The sequence below is a fragment of the Ranitomeya imitator genome, chromosome 4, assembly GCF_032444005.1.
Source record: "Ranitomeya imitator isolate aRanImi1 chromosome 4, aRanImi1.pri, whole genome shotgun sequence".
Lineage (NCBI taxonomy): Eukaryota > Metazoa > Chordata > Amphibia > Anura > Dendrobatidae > Ranitomeya > Ranitomeya imitator.
Window position 1 is genome coordinate 666,531,392 of NC_091285.1, and position 23,195 is coordinate 666,554,586.

The 23,195-nt window shown below is 51.4% G+C and overlaps 2 protein-coding genes across 2 annotated transcripts in view; one reads left to right on the top strand and one right to left on the bottom strand.

The window, feature by feature from the left end:
• Nucleotides 1–1,821, top strand: part of SMIM44 (small integral membrane protein 44) — a 32,372-nt gene extending 30,551 nt beyond the window's left edge. Inside the window, exon 4 of the mRNA XM_069762485.1 lies at nucleotides 305–1,821. Within this exon, the coding sequence (XP_069618586.1) occupies nucleotides 305–543 (239 nt within the window). The 3' untranslated portion in view covers nucleotides 544–1,821. The remainder of the gene's footprint in view (nucleotides 1–304) is intronic.
• On the bottom strand, nucleotides 1,816–20,994 carry FARSA (phenylalanyl-tRNA synthetase subunit alpha). The gene is made up of 13 exons (XM_069767162.1): nucleotides 20,805–20,994; nucleotides 15,097–15,234; nucleotides 14,850–14,948; nucleotides 14,421–14,539; nucleotides 8,477–8,569; nucleotides 8,251–8,379; nucleotides 8,050–8,165; nucleotides 6,978–7,062; nucleotides 6,720–6,819; nucleotides 6,434–6,602; nucleotides 4,637–4,714; nucleotides 3,512–3,626; nucleotides 1,816–2,501 (listed from the first exon to the last, which is right to left on the bottom strand). Exons 1-13 carry the CDS (start codon nucleotides 20,976–20,978, stop codon nucleotides 2,396–2,398), a joined length of 1,521 nt encoding a protein of 506 aa, XP_069623263.1. The 5' UTR covers nucleotides 20,979–20,994; the 3' UTR covers nucleotides 1,816–2,395.
• Nucleotides 20,995–23,195: the final 2,201 nt, after the last annotated feature.

Genomic DNA, 23,195 nt, shown 5'->3' on the forward strand with positions numbered 1-23,195 from the left:
TGCATGTCCCCGTAGTATATGGACAATGACGATTCCAGAATTCGCGGCAGACTGTGCCCGTCGCTGATTGGTCGAGGCAACCTTTATGACATCATCGTCGCCATGCTGTGCCCGTCGCTGATTGGTCAAGGCCTGGCATCCTCGACCAATCAGAGACGCGGGATTTCCAGGACAGACAGACAGAAAAACCCTTAGACAATTATATATATAGATTCCTGAAAAAGGAGTATGTCCCACCCAAGTATCCAGTAGGGATTTCTCTGCCGCGATGTCATGTATTCATACAATGCCATCTCTCCTACAGATTGCATCCTGGGACCGCAGACCGACAGCAAGGCTTATCCCGCGCCTGACCTGCCGCCCATGAGGAAATGTCTCCTGCCTCTATCTGCAGATAAACTGAGTATTTACTGCCTGCCGGAGCAGCCGGCCGTGTGCGTGCCTATCGCCACAAGCCACGAGATTCCCACCAGCCTCTCCTACCCACCACCATCATACGGCAGAGACTGTGGCCAGAGGAAAGCTTCCCTGCAAAGTGTATGACTGACATCCGAGTTACCCGTCGGTGTCCTGCACACGGTGGGTGAGGGCACCAGGGCTTACGTCGTAGTCTACACCCGACTCTCAGTAGTCGTGGCGGTGTGAGTGAACGAGGCCTTGTCAGAGGATGACATCACAATAGAAAACTTGAGGAAGCCATATTGATTTTTCCTAAGGCGCTGAGAAAACCAATTTTCTAGTCCAGTGCCCACCCGTCCAAACATCAATGCTTTTTTTTCTCCCCCCTATCAACGGTTGGCTCTGAATGAATGAGCCGTAACTGGAACGAGGGGTCACACCCAATCCTTACTGGGCCACCCTGTACCAGTCGCAAGTTTAGGGGGTGACCGTCTTCTCATGGAAACGCTCATCTATATATTTTAGAACAGATATGAACTCATGCTTCCCCTGGGCAGAAAGTGGCATCTTGTAATTTTCACTTGGACCACGTTCACACATTCGGTAGGTTATCTCAGTATTTGTAAGCCAAAACCAGGAGAGGAACAATCAGGGGAAACGCATAATAGAAACTCGTCACCACTTCTGCATTTTTCACCCACTCCTGTTTTTGGCTTATAAATACTGAGGTAAAATACTGAACGCCAGTTCATGTGGCTCCTCCCCATCAGTCTGTGGTGGGAGGGGCAGACTCCACGTCACATGGCTCCTCCCTCCTGACTGTCACCCTGTAATGGGAGGGGCAGACACATGTAGCTTCTTTCTCCTGTGTCACCTTGTGGTTGGAGGGGATAGACTCCAGTACATGTAGCTCCTACCTCCTGACGTGTCACCTTGTGCTAGGGGGTACAGATACCAAATCATGTAGCTCCTATCAATCTGTAGTGGGAGGGGCAGACTCCATGTCATAGCTCCTCCCTCCTGACTTACCCGTAGTGGGAGGGCCAGACACATGAAGCTCCTCCCTCCTGACTTACCCGTAGTGGGAGGGCCAGACACATGAAGCTCCTCCCTCCTGACTTACCCGTAGTGGGAGGGCCAGACACATGAAGCTCCTCCCTCCTTTGTCAACCATTTTTGGGAAGAGCAGACTCCATGTCATGTAGCTCCTCTCTTCCCAAAAGTCACATTGTAGTGGGATGGGCAGACTCCATGTCGCAACAGGAGGGAGGAGCTACCTTGCAGTGGGAGGAGCATATTCCATTACCCTGTGATGTAAGGGGCAGCCTCCATGCTACATGACTATTTTCTATACCAGACATGTGGAACTTTTTATAAATCGCACAATGAGGTATTGATTATCAATAAACAGAACAATTCAGTAAATGTGATTTATTTCCATTAGAAGCTGATAATCCGCACATCAGAGGTCACGTCGTCATCTCTGTAATCGTACTGAAGCCTGATCCACCGGCCATAATAACAAATAGTAAAAGGATAAGGTTCTAAGAAATGTCAATAAATAAAATATCCTGCACCCTCAGGTCCGATATAACCAGTTAGACTTATAAAATACAGCATTTTCAGATTCGGCTCTTAAAAAGGAACACTCCGATAAAGACTTATACACAGCGGGGCAGGTTTACTAATGGGCGGATGATAAAACCGTGTGATGCGCCGCCCCCTAGGACCACACACTGGGCAAAACGGTGAATCAGTTTTTCTTTGAGTCTTCCTTGAAAATAGAGAAATAATATATATAGGATTTTAACATTATGCTTTATCAAAATCTACCCATACAAACAAATTCTGGACATCTGTACAAAGTCCCAGGAAAATAAGAAAAGGCCCCAATACACACCCACCCACACACAGTAGTAGCTGTGATCCACGGAGTCCAAAGCTACCTACAGGTACTCTATAAACACATACAGGCAAAATACAGGGGGCGTTCTAATTAGGAGTCCAGGCGGCATATAGGGCTGTCGTACACCATCTGCAGATTAACCTTATGTCCCACCAGTTCTCTGATGTTATTAATGCCGTATTTTATCATTGTCGGCCTGGAAGGGAGAAAAAAAAATAATCAGGTTTATTTAGTGGAGATGTAGATAAACGTACACAATGGAATATAAACATTTTTAATTGCTGCAAATTGGCATTCCCATAGTTCAAAATCCATATCTCCAATGCAGATCAATGAGTCGCCATGGTTACAGACTACAAACAGTTTGCAGTGCGTCTCCATGGTTACAGACTACAAACAGTGTAGTCTGACTGCCATAATATAGGTTTGCCAAAAAAGAAACAAAACACAACAGTGAGAAGAAAGAGGGAAGACTACACCAGGGTAGTCCATAATAATAGTGGACACATAGCTCTGCATAGGCGCTGCAAACACAAAACGGGGATTTTTTTTTTTTTTTTTTACGAAGATTTGATTATTATTTTAGATTTTTTTTTTTTTACAGCAGAATTAAAGTCTGCAGACTGTCATAGTCTTCTATTAATTGTGTAAGCAGATCAGCATGGATTATCCGTCGTCAGCGCTACAGGCGGTATTTAACGGCACCTCTTGTCTTCTATGCTGCAGTATTTTGGATTGTGGCCCCAGCCATAATAAATGGGATTATTACAGGACGTTTTAAAACAAAAGACATTTGTAAAGCTTCTCCTAATCCAGACATAGCAACACGGTCAGAAATGAGCACTGACTATATAAATTGTGAGGTACGGTATTATTTATGAAGGGGTTTGACAAGAATCAGTGCAGAAACCCAAAACGATGCAAGTATACCCTGAGCCCGACCGCATAAAAGCCCACATATATAAATGCCATTACCCACCCAAGATGGAGCTCAAGACAGGGTCACGTGATGATAAAACCATGTTTACGTATCCGGAGGTGAAGCATATGGCGGTAGACGGGAAACATTTACACTAACGGGATTAACAAGGGAACGGCTAAAGACTGACGAGGCAATCAGACCGCGGGTAATCCGTCCGGCCGTCTGCGGTAGGTCAAGCAATTACACTACTGACGTCATTACTGCCATTATTGACCCCTACTCACCTCTCCAGCGACAGACCCCAGGCGATGACAGACACGTCCTCAGGTAGACCCATAGGAAGGAGCATTTCTGGACGGAACACTCCAGAGTTCCCAACTTCCACCCATTTCTTCAAACCTGCAACAAATTATATTTCTAGTAAGATGCAAACCGGACAATCCCGTACTGATCCCGATATATACGTGAGACATTGTAAACAGATTATCTGCGGACCTGTGACACGATCCTCCTTTCATTAGGGTCTCTCTAAAAAAATAATAATGGTGGCAATAACAATGAATAAATGTCAGTCACTCATCCAAAACAAAAAATTACCTGATATACCCCATAAGTTCTTCCTCTGAAAGTAAAGTCTGGACCAAGAGGCGAAACTTGTAAAATCGAATCCAGCTTGCTGTTGTAATCTGCTGTGGATTTTAGCTGTGCAAATGTGTAGCTAAAATCCGCAACAATTCAAACCCATATACGGTATTATTTCCCTCCTAGATCATTTGTTTTCTAGTTATATTGTTCCTTTAAAGATCCCAACCTATAACATTAGGTGCATAATTACGGTTTTGAGACTTCCGCCATTTTCAAGAACTCTGCTTGCGTTTAGTGAATGGAAACAGCCAGTGTACTGCAGCTAACCCAGATCTGGATAAAGCCCCGTAATGACTTCATGTCCAAGCTGCCGTGTTGAATTAATGATCCCGGCGCTTACACATGTTATTTCCTGTGGGCGGCTTAGGATTATATAACGGGGTCTAATCCTCCAATTACAGATGAGGAGCGCAGCGAGCATATTGCCTGGAAAGCATGCGGCACGTGTGGTGTAATCCTGGGGATGAGTTACAGATGTGCTCATATAATATACACCCGGGAACATGCAGTAATACACGAAAGAGAGCCATCTAATGCTTATTACACACCTCAGCTGCTGCAGAACATCTCACTAAAGAATAATCGAAAAAATAAGTGCATTGTGAAATTGTGCAGCGGCAGATGTGTGCACTGCAAGGTTTTGCATCGTCACTTGCAGAAGCATAAGTACCGAAGCTGAGAGCAATGGGGGGCAGCAACGTATTATCTATTATTGACATCAGCACAGTTTATATACGTCATGTTTTCATTTACTGGAATCTGACCTTCATGATAGCTGAAGACTTCCATGCTGGGCTCTGTGTAAGGATTATATGCAGGCTTGAAACGCAATTTAGTGATTCCTGGAAGAAAACCGCAGTTAGTCTCTGACACTGATAAGCAAAAATATTTCCACAAATGTGTCAGATTACGAGAGCTGTAAAAAACATCTCGCACATAGGTGGCAGTATTACAGTAGTTATATTCTTGTACATAGGAGCAGTATTATAGTAGTTATATTCTTGTACATAGGGGCAGTATTATAGTAGTTATATTCTTGTACATAGGAGCAGTATTATAGTAGTTATATTCTTGTACATAGGGGCAGTATTATAGTAGTTATATTCTTGTACATAGGGGGCAGTATTATAGTAGTTATATTCTTGTACATAGGGGCAGTATTATAGTAGTTATATTCTTGTACATAGGGAGCAATATTATAGTAGTTATATTCTTGTACATAGGAGCAGTATTATAGTAGTTATATTCTTGTACATAGGAGCAGTATTATAGTAGTTATATTCTTGTACATAGGGGGCAGTATTATAGTAGTTATATTCTTGTACATCGGAGCAGTATTATAGTAGTTATATTCTTGTACATAGGGGGCAGTATTATAGTAGTTATATTCTTGTACATCGGAGCAGTATTATAGTAGTTATATTCTTGTACATAGGAGCAGTATTATAGTAGTTATATTCTTGTACATAGGGGCAGTATTATAGTAGTTATATTCTTGTACATAGGGGCAGTATTATAGTAGTTATATTCTTGTACATAGGAGCAGTATTATAGTAGTTATATTCTTGTACATAGGGGGCAGTATTATAGTAGTTATATTCTTGTACATCGGAGCAGTATTATAGTAGTTATATTCTTGTACATAGGAGCAGTATTATAGTAGTTATAGTCTTGTACAAAGGGGCAGTATTATAGTAGTTATTTTCTTGTACATATGGAGCAGTATTATAGTAGTTATATTCTTGTACATAGGAGCAGTATTATAGTAGTTATATTCTTGTATATAGGGGCAGTATTATAGTAGTTATATTCTTGTATATAGGGGCAGTATTATAGTAGTTATATTCTTGTACATAGGAGCAGTATTATAGTAGTTATATTCTTGTACGTAAGGGGCAGTATTATAGTAGTTATATTCTTGTATATAGGAGCAGTATTATGGTAGTTATATTTCTGTACATGGGGGGGGCAGTATTATAGTAGCGTGATAGTAACATAGTAACATAGTTAGTAAGGCCGAAAAAAGACATTTGTCCATCCAGTTCAGCCTATATTTCATCATAATAAATCCCCAGATCTACGTCCTTCTACAGAACCTAATAATTGTATGATACAATATTGTTCTGCTCCAGGAAGACATCCAGGCCTCTCTTGAACCCCTCGACTGAGTTCGCCATCACCACCTCCTCAGGCAAGCAATTCCAGATTCTCACTGCCCTAACAGTAAAGAATCCTCTTCTATGTTGGTGGAAAAACCTTCTCTCCTCCAGACGCAAAGAATGCCCCCTTGTGCCCGTCACCTTCCTTGGTATAAACAGATCCTCAGCGAGATATTTGTATTGTCCCCTTATATACTTATACATGGTTATTAGATCGCCCCTCAGTCGTCTTTTTTCTAGACTAAATAATCCTAATTTCGCTAATCTATCTGGGTATTGTAGTTCTCCCATCCCCTTTATTAATTTTGTTGTCCTTCCTGAGCACCGGTGCCCAAAACTGGACACTTTGGACTGATAAGACACTCCAAAGCAAATGTGTTTTGCTCGTAGTTTTCTGCATACCAAGTTTAGTGAAGAATTCCTTCAGGACACCCATGAGGTCTCCTAGGGTGAGTCCAACATCAGCCACTACACCTTCTATCTGGTGAAATTCCGCTAGATGGGTGGCATCCAGAGTTTCATTCCTGAATACTCTGTCAATGGAGAAATATTTCACTGGTGTGAACTCCTTCTACATAACAGAGAAAGAAAAATTTATTATAAACAAGACACAAATCTGCCTTGTGCCAATGGGAGGGATGGCCGCGTCGTACCACAGACCACCAGTCACCCACAGCCCTGAACGTACCTGCTGAGCCAGTTTGTAGAGAATCCGAGCACTGACCGCTGTGGTGTGGGTCCGCAGGAGATTCTTCTTGGCCTCATTTATGCTCCAATCATATTTATACCTGCAAATGGTTGATTTGTTACATATGCATGACATCATAAAAAAAATAAAATAAATCTGCTCCTCCCACCAGAGGGTGACAGCCAAGAGGGAGGAGCTGTGTGACATTGAGCCTGTCTCTATATCACAATGACAGAAGAAAATACCCCAATCTCTCACCCTTGTGATCCATATCCTCCCTCAGAATGAACTTTTTTCACCCGTTCTAGATAATCCATGGGAAATTCTGACGCCATCGCTGGATCTGAAAGAAACAAAACTTTAAACAAACTTCCTAGAAAAACAATGCTATAGTGATGGGGAGCAGTCTATGGGATTGAGTGGCTGTGGCGTTTGTCAGCCACTGGGGTCGGAGTTGCGGCGCTCGATGGCTACCGAGTGGGAGGGGGCAGGGTTGGAGGACGTTTGAGGCAGGACCTGCTGCGTTCGTCGACTGCCGAGGCCATGAGGCTGGAGCAGATGCTTCGGCAGTGCTCGTCGGCTGCCGGGAGAGGAGGCTGGAGCGGATGCTCCAGCGGCGCTTGTCGGCTGGAGCGGATGCTGCGGCAGCGCTCCTGTCAGCTGCCGGGGGGAGAAGACTCAAGCAGATTTTGCGGCGGCGCTCGTCAGCTGCCAGGCGTGGAGGCTGGAGCGGATGCTGCAGCGGCGCTCGTCGGCTTCCGGGCGAGGAAGCTGGAGCGGATGCTGCGACGGCAGCGCTCATCGGCTGCCGGGCGAGGAGGCTGGAGCGGATGCTGCGGCAGCGCTCCTGTCGGCTGCCGGGGGGAGAAGACTCAAGCAGATTTTGCGGCGGCGCTCGTCAGCTGCCGGGCGAAGAGGCTGGAGCGGATGCTGCAGCGGTGCTCGTCGGCTTCCGGGCGAGGAAGCTGGAGCGGATGCTGCGACGGCAGCGCTCATCGGCTGCCGGGCGAGGAGGCTGGAGCGGATGCTGCGGCAGCGCTCCTGTCGGCTGCCGGGGGGAGAAGACTCAAGCAGATCTTGCGGCGGCGCTCGTCAGCTGCCGGGCAAAGAGGCTGGAGCGGATGCTGATGCGGCGCTCGTCGGCTTCCGGGCGAGGAAGCTGGAGCGGATGCTGCAGCAGCACTCGTCGGCTGCCAGGGGAGGAGGCTGGAGCGGATGCTGCAGGGGCACTCGTCGGCTGCCAGGGGAGGAGGCTGGAGCTGCGGCGCTCAGAGACCCCCCCGAGGTACTATGAATATACATTTATCGGTCACAACACTTTGGTACGGACCCTGCAGGAAGAAGGTGTCGTGTTGATCTCTGGCCGGATGCTGCTGAGGCTGGAACAAGGCATCGAAGTTCCAGAAGGAGCTCTCTATAAAGTTATTGGTCGGCATCTCTGTAAATCTGGTAGAAAAAAAAATAGCATGGAGTCTCTGAACTCACAGAATAACCGTGATGAACGCTCCAGGGGGGCATGGAGGACTCTTACCCCATCTCTAAGAAGATCTGTCTAAACTGTGTGCGGACTTTCATCAGCGGGTGCAGGTGCCCACATTCGGGCATCACTCCCAACGCGTTGAAGTTGTAGGCCTTAAATTTCTTGTCTCTCCAAGAACCGCTGCAAAACCAGGAAAGCATGAGGAAGGTAAGAGGGGGAGGAGGGAGATGCAGCTTCAGGAGTCCATCCATGGAGGACCATGATGCATTGCACTGACCTGGCGATCATTTCTGGAGTCAGGTCCGTCTCCTGTTTGGTAATACTCGTGCTGAAGCCATTACCCTTTGTTACCCAGTAGGTTTTAACAGTCCTGGAAAGAGATTAAAAAAAAAAAAAGTAAATTATCGTCGGGTCATCACCTTAATTATAGTGAGATCAATAAAAAAAAACAACACCTGATTGTAACCAAAGCACAACAAGGTCCAGTGCGCAAAGAAGTTAGTTTTTACTTTTAGACAGGTGTATACATCTCCTCCAGACTTATTTTCTGTCACTCCACCATGCTTTATACTGCAGTACTGCTTACTTAGATCAGCAGCAGCATCCAAGTACGGGCTCAGCGGAAAGTTCATACACAGAGATTAATCATTGACTGCCAATAGTGGAAAGTCCAACACTGCCCCCTGGTGTACAAACTACAGAATACAGACCTACTCATGGATAAAAGAAGATGTCTGGTTATAGTTGTCCACTTTTTACACTTTACATATAGATTTATTTGTATTATTATTTGAGTCTCTTCATGCGCTATTAATTCCACAGCATTTAATAATGTAAACTGAGCTGTACTCAGCGTCTTCACTCGCTGATTGACTGCAAAACAGTGGCAGGAAACATAGGCCGACCCCATCAGTTTAAAGGATACAGTGGCTTGCGAAAATATTCACCCCTTTGACTTTTTAATTATTTTGTTACATTACAACCTGTGTGTAAATATTTTTCTAATCCGATTTGTGTGCGATGCATCAGCTAAAAGCGCGCGTCGGGGTAAGGGCGGACATGTAGTCCATTTTCCAATCTAGGTTTGTGCTCCTGTTTTATTATGACACTTTGGTTAGATATGTTTAGGATATCGTTTAACATTGGAATCTTACATACTAACGGTATGACCCTATGATTAAGGTTTCCTATGGGACTAGTGATGGTGGGAGTCTACTTTATTTTACCACTTTGTATCCGAGTTAACATTTGCTAGATAGGGATTGTATCCCTCTATGCACACTAGAGTGGCTAGGTTATACCTATGAGTATAGGTGGGATCTTTAGGTTGATATTCCTTTACTGTATCGATTTGGTTGTTAAATTTATTTCTTAATTACGATCACTGGACCTGGATCTCTCCTCTACATCCCACTGCATCTTTTTGTGATTATTATAATTATATTGACTAACACACTATATATTCCTGGACAGGACTGGATTGGGGTTCCCTCTTCTGGGCACTCAGATTTTTAGATTGTTTTTTATTATTTTAAATAATTTAAATAAAATATAATGGTTTTATTCATTTAATGGTTCTCTTTCGACAAAACAGTAATTTAAGTCCGAATTTTGGCTTAACATGTTCACTCGAAGTGCCATTGCCTCTTAGTATATTGTTATCAGCAGTAAATAGTCTGAGTTGATGAAGTGAAGGGAGAAAAATACAGGCAAACATTAAATTATGGGGTAAAATAAATAAAACTTGGCATGTGCATATGTATTCACTTCTTTTGCCAAGGGGGCTTAATTGTCTCCTCTCCAAATCGCACCTCACCACCTGTGCGCTTGACCCCATCCCATCCCACCTCCTCCCCAACCTCATCACCACGCTTATCCCATCCCTAACCCACCTCTTCAACCTATCACTATCTTCTGGCACCTTCCCTTCTGCTTTCAAACATGCCACAATTACACCTATCCTTAAAAAGCCAACCCCTGATCCAACTGCTATGTCCAGCTATCGCCCAATATCGCTGCTCCCATTCACTTCCAAACTCCTGGAGCAGCACGTCCACTCTGAACTTTCCTCCCACCTCTCATCCAACTTGCTCTTTGACAATCTACAATCTGGTTTCCGCCCCATCACTCAGCTGAGAAAGCCTTGACCAAAATCACTAACGACCTACTTACAGCCAAAGCTAATGGACAATTCTCTATACTCCTCCTTCTAGACCTGTCCTCTGCTTTCGACACAGTTGACTACTGGCTCCTACTGCAGATCCTCTCCTCCTTTGGCATCAAAGACCTCGCCCTATCCTTGATCTCCTCATACCTTTCCAACCGCACATTCAGCGTCTCCCACTCCCACACTACATCCTCATCCCACCCTCTCTCTGTTGGAGTCTCCCAAGGCTCTGTTCTAGGACCCCTACTCTTCTCAATCTATAAACTTGGCCTGGGACAACTCAAAGTCTCATGGATTCCAGCACCACCTCTATGCAGATGACACTCAGAGCTACCTCTCTGGCCCAGACGTCACCGCTCTGCTGTCCAGAATCCCAGAGTGCCTATCAGCCATATCCTCCTCCTCCTCTCGTTTCCTCAAACTCAACGTGAACAAATCTGAACTCATCATCTTTCCTCCATCTCATAGATCTTCCTTACCTGACCTATATATCGCAATTAACGACATCATGCTTTCCCCCGTACCGGAAGTCCGCTGCCTCGGAGTAACCTTTGACTCTGCCCTGTCCTTCAAACCGCACATCCAAGCTCTCTCCACCTCCTGTCGCCTCCAGCTCAAAAATATCTTCAGAATCCGTCCTTTCCTCAACCGTCAATCTACTAAAATGCTTGTGCATGCCCTCATCATCTCCCGCCTTGACTACTGCAACATCCTTTTCTGTGGTCTCCCTGGTAACACCCTTGCACCTCTCCAGTCCATCCTTAACTCTGCTGCCCGACTAATTCATCTCTCTCTGCGCTACTCCTCCGCTTCCCCCCTCTGCAAACCTCTTCACTGGCTCCCATTCCCTCAGCGTATCCAGTTCAAATTACTAATACTTACCTAGAAAGCCATACATAACCTGTCTCCTTCATATATCTCTGAACTAATCTCCCGATATCTTCCCTCACGTAATCTCCGGTCCTCCCAAGACGTCCTTCTCTCCTCCACACTTCCGCTCCTCACCCAACCGCCTCCAAGACTTCTCTAGAATATCCCCCATCCTCTGGAATTCTTTGCCCCAACACCTCCAACTATCAACCACATTCGGATCCTTCAGACGGAACCTGAAAACCCACCTCTTCAGGAAAGCCTACAGCCTGCACTGACCCTGCTGCCCCCTCATCACTACCGGAGATACCGCCTCACCAACACCGGAGCTCCTGCAACCCTCAACCTAATGTCTCCTTCCCCATAATCCTGTAGAGTGAAAGCCCACAAGGGCAGGGTACTCGCCCCTCTGTATCAGTCCGTCATTGTTAGTTTGCTTACTGTAAGTGATATCTGTAACTTGTATGTAACCCCTTCTCATGTACAGCACCATGGAATCAGTGGTGCTATATAATAACCAAACACCACCATTAATAAGATGCACCACTAACCAAACACCACCATTATCAAGAGGCACCACTAACCAAACACCACCATTATCAAGAGGCACCACTAACCAAACACCACCATTAACAAGAGGCACCACTAACCAAACACCACCATTATCAAGAGGCACCACTAACCAAACACCACCATTATCAAGAGGCACCACTAACCAAACACCACCATTATCAAGAGGTACCACTAACTAAACAACACCATTAACAAGAGGCACCACTAACCAAACACCACTATGAAGACCAAGGAGATGTCCAAACTAGTCAGGGACAGAGTTGTTGAGAAGAACAAGTCAGGGTTGGGTTATAAAATAATATCCCAATCTCTGATGATCCCCCAGAGCACCATCAAATCCATTATCATTAAATTGAAAGAACATCTTACTCCAACAAACCTGCCAAGAGTTGGCTGCCCACCAAAACTCTCAGCCTGGACAAGGAGGGCATTAATCGGAGAAGCAGCACAGAGACCAAAGGTAACCTTGAAGGAGCTGCAGAGTTCCCAAGCAGAGACTGGAGCATCTGTCCATACGACCACAATAACCCATACACTCCATAAAAGGCGGCTTTTATGGAAGAGCGGGTAGAAAAAAAGCCTTTACTTACATATTAGAATTGTAAGATTCGATTTGAGTTTGCCAAAAAAAACACATGGGAGACTCATCAAATGTATGGAGGAAGGTGCTGTGGTCAGAGGAGACCAAAATTGAACATTTTGGCCACCAAGGTAAACGCTATGTCTGGCGCCAAACCAACACAGCTCATCACCCCAAGAACACCATCCACACAGTAAAACATGGTGGTGGCAGCTGTGGCAGGAAAAATGGTCCGAGTTGAGGGGGAAGATGGATGGTGTGAAAAACAGGGATATTCTTGAGCAAAACCTGGTTTAATCTGTCAGTTCACTTTCCAACAAGAAAATGACCCAAAGCATACTGCTAAAGCAACACTCAAGTGGTTTAAAGTGAACCCGTCAGCAGGATTGTGCTCAGCAACCTACAGACAGTGTCAGGCTGGTTCTGTTATACTGATTACAATGATGCCTGGTGATGAAATCCGTCTTGTGGTTGTTGAATCTTTATTTTCATTTTTGAGTTAATGATATGCTCGTGCCCCGGGGCGGCCTGTGGGGGTCTTCATGTGGTGCTCTGATTAGGTATTCATCTATATGGCTTCTGACAGGTCACTAATCCCTGCTGACAGGTTCTCTTTAAGGGGAAACGAGTAAAGGTACTGTCACACTAGACGATATCGCTAGCGATCCGTGACGTTGCAGCGTCCTCGCTAGCGATATCGTCCAGTGTGACAGGCAGCAGCGATCAGGCCCCTGCTGGGAGATCGCTGGTCGGGGAAGAAAGTCCAGAACTTTATTTCGTCGCTGGACTCCCCGTAGACATCGCTGAATCGGCGTGTGTGACACCGATTCAGCGATGTCTTTGCTGGTAACCAGGGTAAACATCGGGTAACTAAGCGCAGGGCCGCGCTTAGTAACCCGATGTTTACCCTGGTTACCATCCTAAAAGTAAAAAAACAAACACTACATACTTACCTACAGCCGTCTGTCCTCCAGCGCTGTGCTCTGCTCTCCTCCTGCTCTGGCTGTGAGCGTCGGTCAGCCGGAAAGCAGAGCGGTGACGTCACCGCTCTCCTTTCTGGCTGCCCGGCGCTCACAGCCAGACCAGAGAAGCAGAGCACAGCGCCGAGGACAGACAGCGGTAGGTAAGTATGTAGCGTTTGTTTTTTTACTTTTTAGGATGGTAACCAGGGTAAACATCGGGTTACTAAGCGCGGCCCTGCGCTTAGTTACCCGAGGTTTACCCTGGTTACCGGGGACCTCGGGATCGTTGGTCGCTGGAGAGCGGTCTGTGTGACAGCTCTCCAGCGACCAAACAGCGACGCTGCAGCGATCCGGATCGTTGTCGGTATCGCTGCAGCGTCGCTATGTGTGACGGTACCTTAAATGTTTTGGAGAGGCCGAGTCACAGCCCGGACCTTAATCCAATGAAGAATCTGTGGTCAGACTTGAAGATTCCTGATCACCAGAGGAAACCATCTAACCTGAAGGATCCGGAGCAGTTTTGTCTTGAGGAACGGGCAAAAATCCCAGTGATAAGATGTGGAAAGCTCAGAGAGAGACTTATCCACAGCGACATGTACCTGTAATTTCCACAAAAGGAGGCTCTACAAAGTACCGACTTTAGGGGGGGTGAATAGTTATCCTCACTGACGTTTTCAGTTATTTGCTTCACAATAAAAAGAAAACCAAAATGTTCACAGTTGTCGTCATGAACTGATGCAAACCCTCAAAAAAAAAAAAGTTAAATTTCAGGTTGTGAGGTAAAACGCCAAAAATGTCAAGGGTGTGAATACTTTCACAAGCTGTTGAAGATCTTCTTGATGTTCTCCAACCAGAATTAGTTGTTGCTGTGACAGAAATCTGCTCTCTGAGCACCAACTTCCTCATGAGCTACTGAAAAAAGCTGAGCTGCAGTGTAAAGCATGGAAGACGGACAAAAAGGTGAGAAGCCTGAAGCCATAGCTGAAATGGGAAGAGATGGAGCGGAGCGGTACATCCATCACCTACAGAGGGCGGTCTCACAGTAATGGCCGCCGCTCCGGGCACTTACACTTCGTTAAGTAGCTTCCTCTTCTTCAGCTCGCTCTTGTCCTTCTCGTTCACACCGTCAGACTTTCCTTGCAGGATGAGCTGCAGATTTTCCTTAACCGTGTCCTCTACCGAATCTACCTGGAAAGGCAGAGAACAGTATTAGTGGATTAGTAGTGCCGCCATGTGATGCCATACTTGGAGAGATGACCTGATTGTCTGCAGTCACTATGTTGTTGCCTAAGTGGACACCCCTTTAAGGGGGTTAAAGGGTTCATCCTATTCCACATCGAGCAGAGCAGGTAACATTACGTCTACTGACTCCCAGGTGAGGCAGTGAGGGGAGCAGGACCACCCCTGAACACAGGGGAGCAGGGCCACCCCTTTAATAACCATTGCTATAGATGTGCATTACACACAACTCCAGGAAATGATAAAAGAGGAGACTCACCGTCCTGAACACACGGGGGCCGCCCTCTGCCCCTTTATCCAGCCGGACCCAGCGATTGGACATGGCCTTACTGAAGCCCACCTTGGCGATGGGGAGTTTCTGTAGGGAACACACAGGATGGAGGAGCTCAGGTGCGAATCACAGGGACTTCCTCTATGCCAGACAGTCTGGACCCACCCACTGGACACTTTAGACTTTGCTAGCACTGCTTCCCTCGCACTGTATATTAAGGAGGCTGCACACTCACCATTAGCTCGCTCTGAAGAAGACCCTCTTTGGGTAAGCTCTGGAACACCCGGACCTCGTGACTGCCACTGTCAGCGATCTCCTGCCCCTCGGAGCTCAGCTCCCACTTCTTGCTGGATCTCTGCTGCGCCTCGATAATCTGGAGGGACAGAGACGACATGAGATGATCAGATGGAACGCAGATCACAGTCTGCCCAACACCTCACCCCTGTCCTTAATAGGGACTCAATGGCAGGAGCCCGCCGACCCCAGCAGAAACTTCAACAGGATGTGATTCCTTGGACCCACATCCAGCTGAAGTGTATCACTGTGCAGAGACCCGTTATACACTACGGCGCACTACGGAGCGGCGCGTTATACACTACGGCGCACTACGGAGCGGCGCGTTATACACTACGGCGCACTACGGGGCGGCGCGTTATACACTACGGCGCACTACGGGGCGGCGTGTGGCGCACTACGGGGCGGCGTATGGTGCACTACGGGGCGGCGCAGTATACACTACGGCGGACTACGGGGCTGCGCATTATACACTATGGGGGGGCGCATTATACACTACGGCGGACTACGGGGCGGCGCATTATACACTACGGCGGACTACGGGGCTGCGCATTATACACTATGGGGGGGCGCATTATACACTACGGCGGACTACGGGGCGGCGCATTATACACTACGGCGGACTACGCTGTCAGTGGTGTCCCGGAGCCCCACGCTGTCAGTGGTGTCCCGGAGCCCCACGCTGTCAGTGGTGTCCCGGAGCCCCTCGCTGTCAGTGGTGTCCCGGAGCCCCTCGCTGTCAGTGGTGTCCCGGAGCCCCTCGCTGTCAGTGGTGTCCCGGAGCCCCTCGCTGTCAGTGGTGTCCCGGAGCCCCTCGCTGTCAGTGGTGTCCCGGAGCCCCTCGCTGTCAGTGGTGTCCCGGAGCCCCTCGCTGTCAGTGGTGTCCCGGAGCCCCTCGCTGTCAGTGGTGTCCCGGAGCCCCTCGCTGTCAGTGGTGTCCCGGAGCCCCTCGCTGTCAGTGGTGTCCCGGAGCCCCTCGCTGTCAGTGGTGTCCCGGAGCCCCTCGCTGTCAGTGGTGTCCCGGAGCCCCTCGCTGTCAGTGGTGTCCCGGAGCCCCTCGCTGTCAGTGGTGTCCCGGAGCCCCTCGCTGTCAGTGGTGTCCCGGAGCCCCTCGCTGTCAGTGGTGTCCCGGAGCCCCTCGCTGTCAGTGGTGTCCCGGAGCCCCTCGCTGTCAGTGGTGTCCCGGAGCCCCTCGCTGTCAGTGGTGTCCCGGAGCCCCTCGCTGTCAGTGGTGTCCCGGAGCCCCTCGCTGTCAGTGGTGTCCCGGAGCCCCTCGCTGTCAGTGGTGTCCCGGAGCCCCTCGCTGTCAGTGGTGTCCCGGAGCCCCTCGCTGTCAGTGGTGTCCCGGAGCCCCTCGCTGTCAGTGGTGTCCCGGAGCCCCTCGCTGTCAGTGGTGTCCCGGAGCCCCTCGCTGTCAGTGGTGTCCCGGAGCCCCTCGCTGTCAGTGGTGTCCCGGAGCCCCTCGCTGTCAGTGGTGTCCCGGAGCCCCTCGCTGTCAGTGGTGTCCCGGAGCCCCTCGCTGTCAGTGGTGTCCCGGAGCCCCTCGCTGTCAGTGGTGTCCCGGAGCCCCTCGCTGTCAGTGGTGTCCCGGAGCCCCTCGCTGTCAGTGGTGTCCCGGAGCCCCTCGCTGTCAGTGGTGTCCCGGAGCCCCTCGCTGTCAGTGGTGTCCCGGAGCCCCTCGCTGTCAGTGGTGTCCCGGAGCCCCTCGCTGTCAGTGGTGTCCCGGAGCCCCTCGCTGTCAGTGGTGTCCCGGAGCCCCTCGCTGTCAGTGGTGTCCCGGAGCCCCTCGCTGTCAGTGGTGTCCCGGAGCCCCTCGCTGTCAGTGGTGTCCCGGAGCCCCTCGCTGTCAGTGGTGTCCCGGAGCCCCTCGCTGTCAGTGGTGTCCCGGAGCCCCTCGCTGTCAGTGGTGTCCCGGAGCCCCTCGCTGTCAGTGGTGTCCCGGAGCCCCTCGCTGTCAGTGGTGTCCCGGAGCCCCTCGCTGTCAGTGGTGTCCCGGAGCCCCTCGCTGTCAGTGGTGTCCCGGAGCCCCTCGCTGTCAGTGGTGTCCCGGAGCCCCTCGCTGTCAGTGGTGTCCCGGAGCCCCTCGCTGTCAGTGGTGTCCCGGAGCCCCTCGCTGTCAGTGGTGTCCCGGAGCCCCTCGCTGTCAGTGGTGTCCCGGAGCCCCTCGCTGTCAGTGGTGTCCCGGAGCCCCTCGCTGTCAGTGGTGTCCCGGAGCCCCTCGCTGTCAGTGGTGTCCCGGAGCCCCTCGCTGTCAGTGGTGTCCCGGAGCCCCTCGCTGTCAGTGGTGTCCCGGAGCCCCTCGCTGTCAGTGGTGTCCCGGAGCCCCTCGCTGTCAGTGGTGTCCCGGAGCCCCTCGCTGTCAGTGGTGTCCCGGAGCCCCTCGCTGTCAGTGGTGTCCCGGAGCCCCTCGCTGTCAGTGGTGTCCCGGAGCCCCTCGCTGTCAGTGGTGTCCCGGAGCCCCTCGCTGTCAGTGGTGTCCCGGAGCCCCTCGCTGTCAGTGGTGTCCCGGAGCCCCTCGCTGTCAGTGGTGTCCCGGAGCCCCTCGCTGTCAGTGGTGTCCCGGAGCCCCTCGCTGTCAGTGGTGTCCCGGAGCCCCTCGCTGTCAGTGGTGTCCCGGAGCCCCTCGCTGTCAGTGGTGTCCCGGAGCCCCTCGCTGTCAGTGGTGTCCCGGAGCCCCTCGCTGTCAGTGGTGTCCCGGAGCCCCTCGCTGTCAGTGGTGTCCCGGAGCCCCTCGCTGTCAGTGGTGTCCCGGAGCCCCTCGCTGTCAGTGGTGTCCCGGAGCCCCTCGCTGTCAGTGGTGTCCCGGAGCCCCTCGCTGTCAGTGGTGTCCCGGAGCCCCTCGCTGTCAGTGGTGTCCCGGAGCCCCTCGCTGTCAGTGGTGTCCCGGAGCCCCTCGCTGTCAGTGGTGTCCCGGAGCCCCTCGCTGTCAGTGGTGTCCCGGAGCCCCTCGCTGTCAGTGGTGTCCCGGAGCCCCTCGCTGTCAGTGGTGTCCCGGAGCCCCTCGCTGTCAGTGGTGTCCCGGAGCCCCTCGCTGTCAGTGGTGTCCCGGAGCCCCTCGCTGTCAGTGGTGTCCCGGAGCCCCTCGCTGTCAGTGGTGTCCCGGAGCCCCTCGCTGTCAGTGGTGTCCCGGAGCCCCTCGCTGTCAGTGGTGTCCCGGAGCCCCTCGCTGTCAGTGGTGTCCCGGAGCCCCTCGCTGTCAGTGGTGTCCCGGAGCCCCTCGCTGTCAGTGGTGTCCCGGAGCCCCTCGCTGTCAGTGGTGTCCCGGAGCCCCTCGCTGTCAGTGGTGTCCCGGAGCCCCTCGCTGTCAGTGGTGTCCCGGAGCCCCTCGCTGTCAGTGGTGTCCCGGAGCCCCTCGCTGTCAGTGGTGTCCCGGAGCCCCTCGCTGTCAGTGGTGTCCCGGAGCCCCTCGCTGTCAGTGGTGTCCCGGAGCCCCTCGCTGTCAGTGGTGTCCCGGAGCCCCTCGCTGTCAGTGGTGTCCCGGAGCCCCTCGCTGTCAGTGGTGTCCCGGAGCCCCTCGCTGTCAGTGGTGTCCCGGAGCCCCTCGCTGTCAGTGGTGTCCCGGAGCCCCTCGCTGTCAGTGGTGTCCCGGAGCCCCTCGCTGTCAGTGGTGTCCCGGAGCCCCTCGCTGTCAGTGGTGTCCCGGAGCCCCTCGCTGTCAGTGGTGTCCCGGAGCCCCTCGCTGTCAGTGGTGTCCCGGAGCCCCTCGCTGTCAGTGGTGTCCCGGAGCCCCTCGCTGTCAGTGGTGTCCCGGAGCCCCTCGCTGTCAGTGGTGTCCCGGAGCCCCTCGCTGTCAGTGGTGTCCCGGAGCCCCTCGCTGTCAGTGGTGTCCCGGAGCCCCTCGCTGTCAGTGGTGTCCCGGAGCCCCTCGCTGTCAGTGGTGTCCCGGAGCCCCTCGCTGTCAGTGGTGTCCCGGAGCCCCTCGCTGTCAGTGGTGTCCCGGAGCCCCTCGCTGTCAGTGGTGTCCCGGAGCCCCTCGCTGTCAGTGGTGTCCCGGAGCCCCTCGCTGTCAGTGGTGTCCCGGAGCCCCTCGCTGTCAGTGGTGTCCCGGAGCCCCTCGCTGTCAGTGGTGTCCCGGAGCCCCTCGCTGTCAGTGGTGTCCCGGAGCCCCTCGCTGTCAGTGGTGTCCCGGAGCCCCTCGCTGTCAGTGGTGTCCCGGAGCCCCTCGCTGTCAGTGGTGTCCCGGAGCCCCTCGCTGTCAGTGGTGTCCCGGAGCCCCTCGCTGTCAGTGGTGTCCCGGAGCCCCTCGCTGTCAGTGGTGTCCCGGAGCCCCTCGCTGTCAGTGGTGTCCCGGAGCCCCTCGCTGTCAGTGGTGTCCCGGAGCCCCTCGCTGTCAGTGGTGTCCCGGAGCCCCTCGCTGTCAGTGGTGTCCCGGAGCCCCTCGCTGTCAGTGGTGTCCCGGAGCCCCTCGCTGTCAGTGGTGTCCCGGAGCCCCTCGCTGTCAGTGGTGTCCCGGAGCCCCTCGCTGTCAGTGGTGTCCCGGAGCCCCTCGCTGTCAGTGGTGTCCCGGAGCCCCTCGCTGTCAGTGGTGTCCCGGAGCCCCTCGCTGTCAGTGGTGTCCCGGAGACCCTCGCTGTCAGTGGTGTCCCGGAGACCCTCGCTGTCAGTGGTGTCCCGGAGACCCTCGCTGTCAGTGGTGTCCCGGAGACCCTCGCTGTCAGTGGTGTCCCGGAGACCCTCGCTGTCAGTGGTGTCCCGGAGACCCTCGCTGTCAGTGGTGTCCCGGAGACCCTCGCTGTCAGTGGTGTCCCGGAGACCCTCGCTGTCAGTGGTGTCCCGGAGCCCCTCGCTGTCAGTGGTGTCCCGGAGACCCTCGCTGTCAGTGGTGTCCCGGAGACCCTCGCTGTCAGTGGTGTCCCGGAGACCCTCGCTGTCAGTGGTGTCCCGGAGCCCCTCGCTGTCAGTGGTGTCCCGGAGCCCCTCGCTGTCAGTGGTGTCCCGGAGCCCCTCGCTGTCAGTGGTGTCCCGGAGCCCCTCGCTGTCAGTGGTGTCCCGGAGCCCCTCGCTGTCAGTGGTGTCCCGGAGACCCTCGCTGTCAGTGGTGTCCCGGAGCCCCTCGCTGTCAGTGATGTCCCGGAGACCCTCGCTGTCAGTGTCGTCCCGGAGCCCCTCGCTGTCAGTGGTGTCCCGGAGCCCCTCGCTGTCAGTGATGTCCCGGAGCCCCTCGCTGTCAGTGATGTCCCGGAGACCCTCGCTGTCAGTGTCGTCCCGGAGCCCCTCGCTGTCAGTGGTGTCCCGGAGCCCCTCGCTGTCAGTGGTGTCCCGGAGCCCCTCGCTGTCAGTGTCGTCCCGGAGCCCCTCGCTGTCAGTGATGTCCCGGAGACCCTCGCTGTCAGTGGTGTCCCGGAGCCCCTCGCTGTCAGTGGTGTCCCGGAGCCCCTCGCTGTCAGTGGTGTCCCGGAGCCCCTCGCTGTCAGTGGTGTCCCGGAGCCCCTCGCTGTCAGTGGTGTCCCGGAGACCCTCGCTGTCAGTGTCGTCCCGGAGCCCCTCGCTGTCAGTGAATGGTGACACATTTCCTATGTAGAACCTGCACAGGCCGGATAGTTCTCACAGCACTCACTGCCCTGCATGCTGGGTCTTGTAGTCCCACAGCAGCCATATGTCTCCCATATACACACACCCGGCACTATTGCGTCATCCGGGAAGTCTCACCTCTCCCAGGGACTGCAGACTCTTCACCGCACCCACCACTTGCTGGTGGTCCACTCCCAGAGCCCCCGCCAGCTCCAGGCTGTCCAGACCCCCGCAGTCTCCATCCCGCAGCTTCTGCAGCAGCAACTCCGCTACTGTGTTATCGGCCATGCTGCCGGCTTCTCTGCTGCGCATGTGCCGGAAACGTCACCCAACGAATCCACAATGCTTTGCGAGTGTGCGCCATCTTGGTACGTGAAGCCTGGTGTCCGCCATCTTGCTCCACTTTTCTACGTTTCCTAGCGTTGAAAGGAATAAACAGTGTGGTGTGCGCACAGCGCCCTCTGGCGGTGCCCGGCTGCATAGCGAACAACACAAAGGATTTGTTGACTGGAGGGAATCGGTTGATCTCTGCTCGCTGTCACTCAATGAAATTGTTCTTGTTTTTGTATAAAAGCTAAAAAGAATAATAACGTTTAGGACCAGCGCGAGTCGGAATTTCCCCCAGTAATATAATTATCCATATACATTGCCACATGACATATACATAGGAGGTGCACACACTTGCACACCTCATAACGTTCAAAAAGAGGGACAGATTGTATGCCGCACATACAGCTGCTAAGGACACGTTTAGGTCACCGATTTACCATTTCTGTCTACCTTGCCCACATAGAGAAAATGTTAGAAAGTTATGGACATCCCATTTAAGGCTGTGTTCACACTACTAAACTCTTCCATTTATAGGAAAAAAACAATATAAAGCAGCTGGGGACGGACCCATCATTAGGGCTCATCCATCATCGTGAAAAAAAAACGTTCTGATTTCAGTAAAGAAAAGTGAGACGATGGTGACGCAAGTTTCATGCAATCTTCATCCAATTTTTCAGTACAATCCAATTTTGAACACCTTATGTTTATAGCCTCGGAAGGGGGTAATACCCATTGAGCTTCCCAGGCTATTAATATCAGCTCACAGCTGTATAATTAGCCTTTACTGGTTATTAAAATGGGGGACCCTAAAAAAAATTACATAGGGTCCCCCTATAATTAATAACCAGCAAAGGCTAGGCAGACAGCTGAGGGCTAATAATAATAGGCTAGGAAAGGGGCCATGGATATTGGCCCCCTCCCAGACTAAAAACATCAGCTCTCAGCCGCCCCAGAAAAGACACATCATAAGATGCGCCAATCCTGGCACTGAGCCTCGCTATTCCCACTTGCCCTGGTGTGGCGGCAAGTGGGCTGTTAGCTGGGGGGGTTTATGTCACCTTTTTATTCTCAGGTGACATCAAGCCCAGAGGTTAGTAAGAAAAAGGCGTCTACAAGAGGCCCCTATTACTAACCCCACAGTGATATTATAAAAAATACACACATCCCGAATAAAGTTCTTTACTTGAAATAATGACACAGACTCCTTTAATGAATCTACATTTACCAAAAACATATATACTCACGTCAACATCCAATTAACTGAAGCCAATGTGTTCTGTAACAGAATTAAAGTAATAAACCACCATATTCTTCACCTGTCAGCTGAGAATATAATCCATTTGGCCCCCGACGGGTCTAGCTCTGCTACATATAGTTGGCAGGTTGCATTGTTGCATGATGCGACTATATAGCCTGCCATTCAGCAGAGACACTGAGCTGCACGTGCTTGCTCAGCTCAACGCCTTTCATCTCACTCACGTCAGCACGATAATTGGTCTATACTATATGGGGGCTGCACTATCCTCTGTAGGGCTGCATTATACTATATGGGGCTGCATTGTACTGACTGAGGCTGCATTACACTGTATGGGGCTGCATCATACTGTATGGAGCAGCATTTTACTTTATGGGGGTACATCATACTCCTATTGGGGTGCATTATACTACTATGGGGGTGCATTTTACTACTATGGGGTGTATTATACTATATGGGGCTGCATTATACTCTACGGGGATGAATTACACTCTATGAGGACTTCATTATACTCTGTTATGACCCGGTGACCTTGGAGCAGCATGAAAACTTTCACTGGAATAGGTGGTAACTATACTGACCGCAAATCCTGATCTTAACACCGCAACTAGAAGTAGCCGTGGAGTGTACCTAACAAACCCTAGACACCTCGTCACAGCCGGAGGACTAAATACCCCTATAGATTGCCTCAGAGCAGAACCCCAAAGGATAGGCAGCCCCCCACAAATATTGGCTGTGAGTAGGAGAGGAAAGACACACACAGGCAGAAAACAGGATTTAGCACAAGAGGCCACTCTAGCTAAAATAGGAAAGGATAGGACAGAGTACTGTGCGGTCAGTATTAAAACCCTTCCAAAAATATCCACAGCAGATTATACAAAAAATTCCTCCATCTAACTAAAGACGGGGAACGTATATCTGCAACTCTAGAGAATCCTACACTC

Excerpts from the sequence above, each read along its gene's own strand:
- FARSA (XM_069767162.1), bottom strand. The coding sequence starts at position 20,978 with ATGCGCAGCAGAGAAGCCGGCAGCATGGCCGATAACACAGTAGCGGAG. Across the intron at positions 15,235-20,804 it reads GTCTGCAGTCCCTGGGAGAG|ATTATCGAGGCGCAGCAGAG; the intron begins GTGAGACTTCCC and ends CTGTCCCTCCAG. Across the intron at positions 8,166-8,250 it reads CAGATCTTCTTAGAGATGGG|ATTTACAGAGATGCCGACCA; the intron begins GTAAGAGTCCTC and ends TTTTTCTACCAG.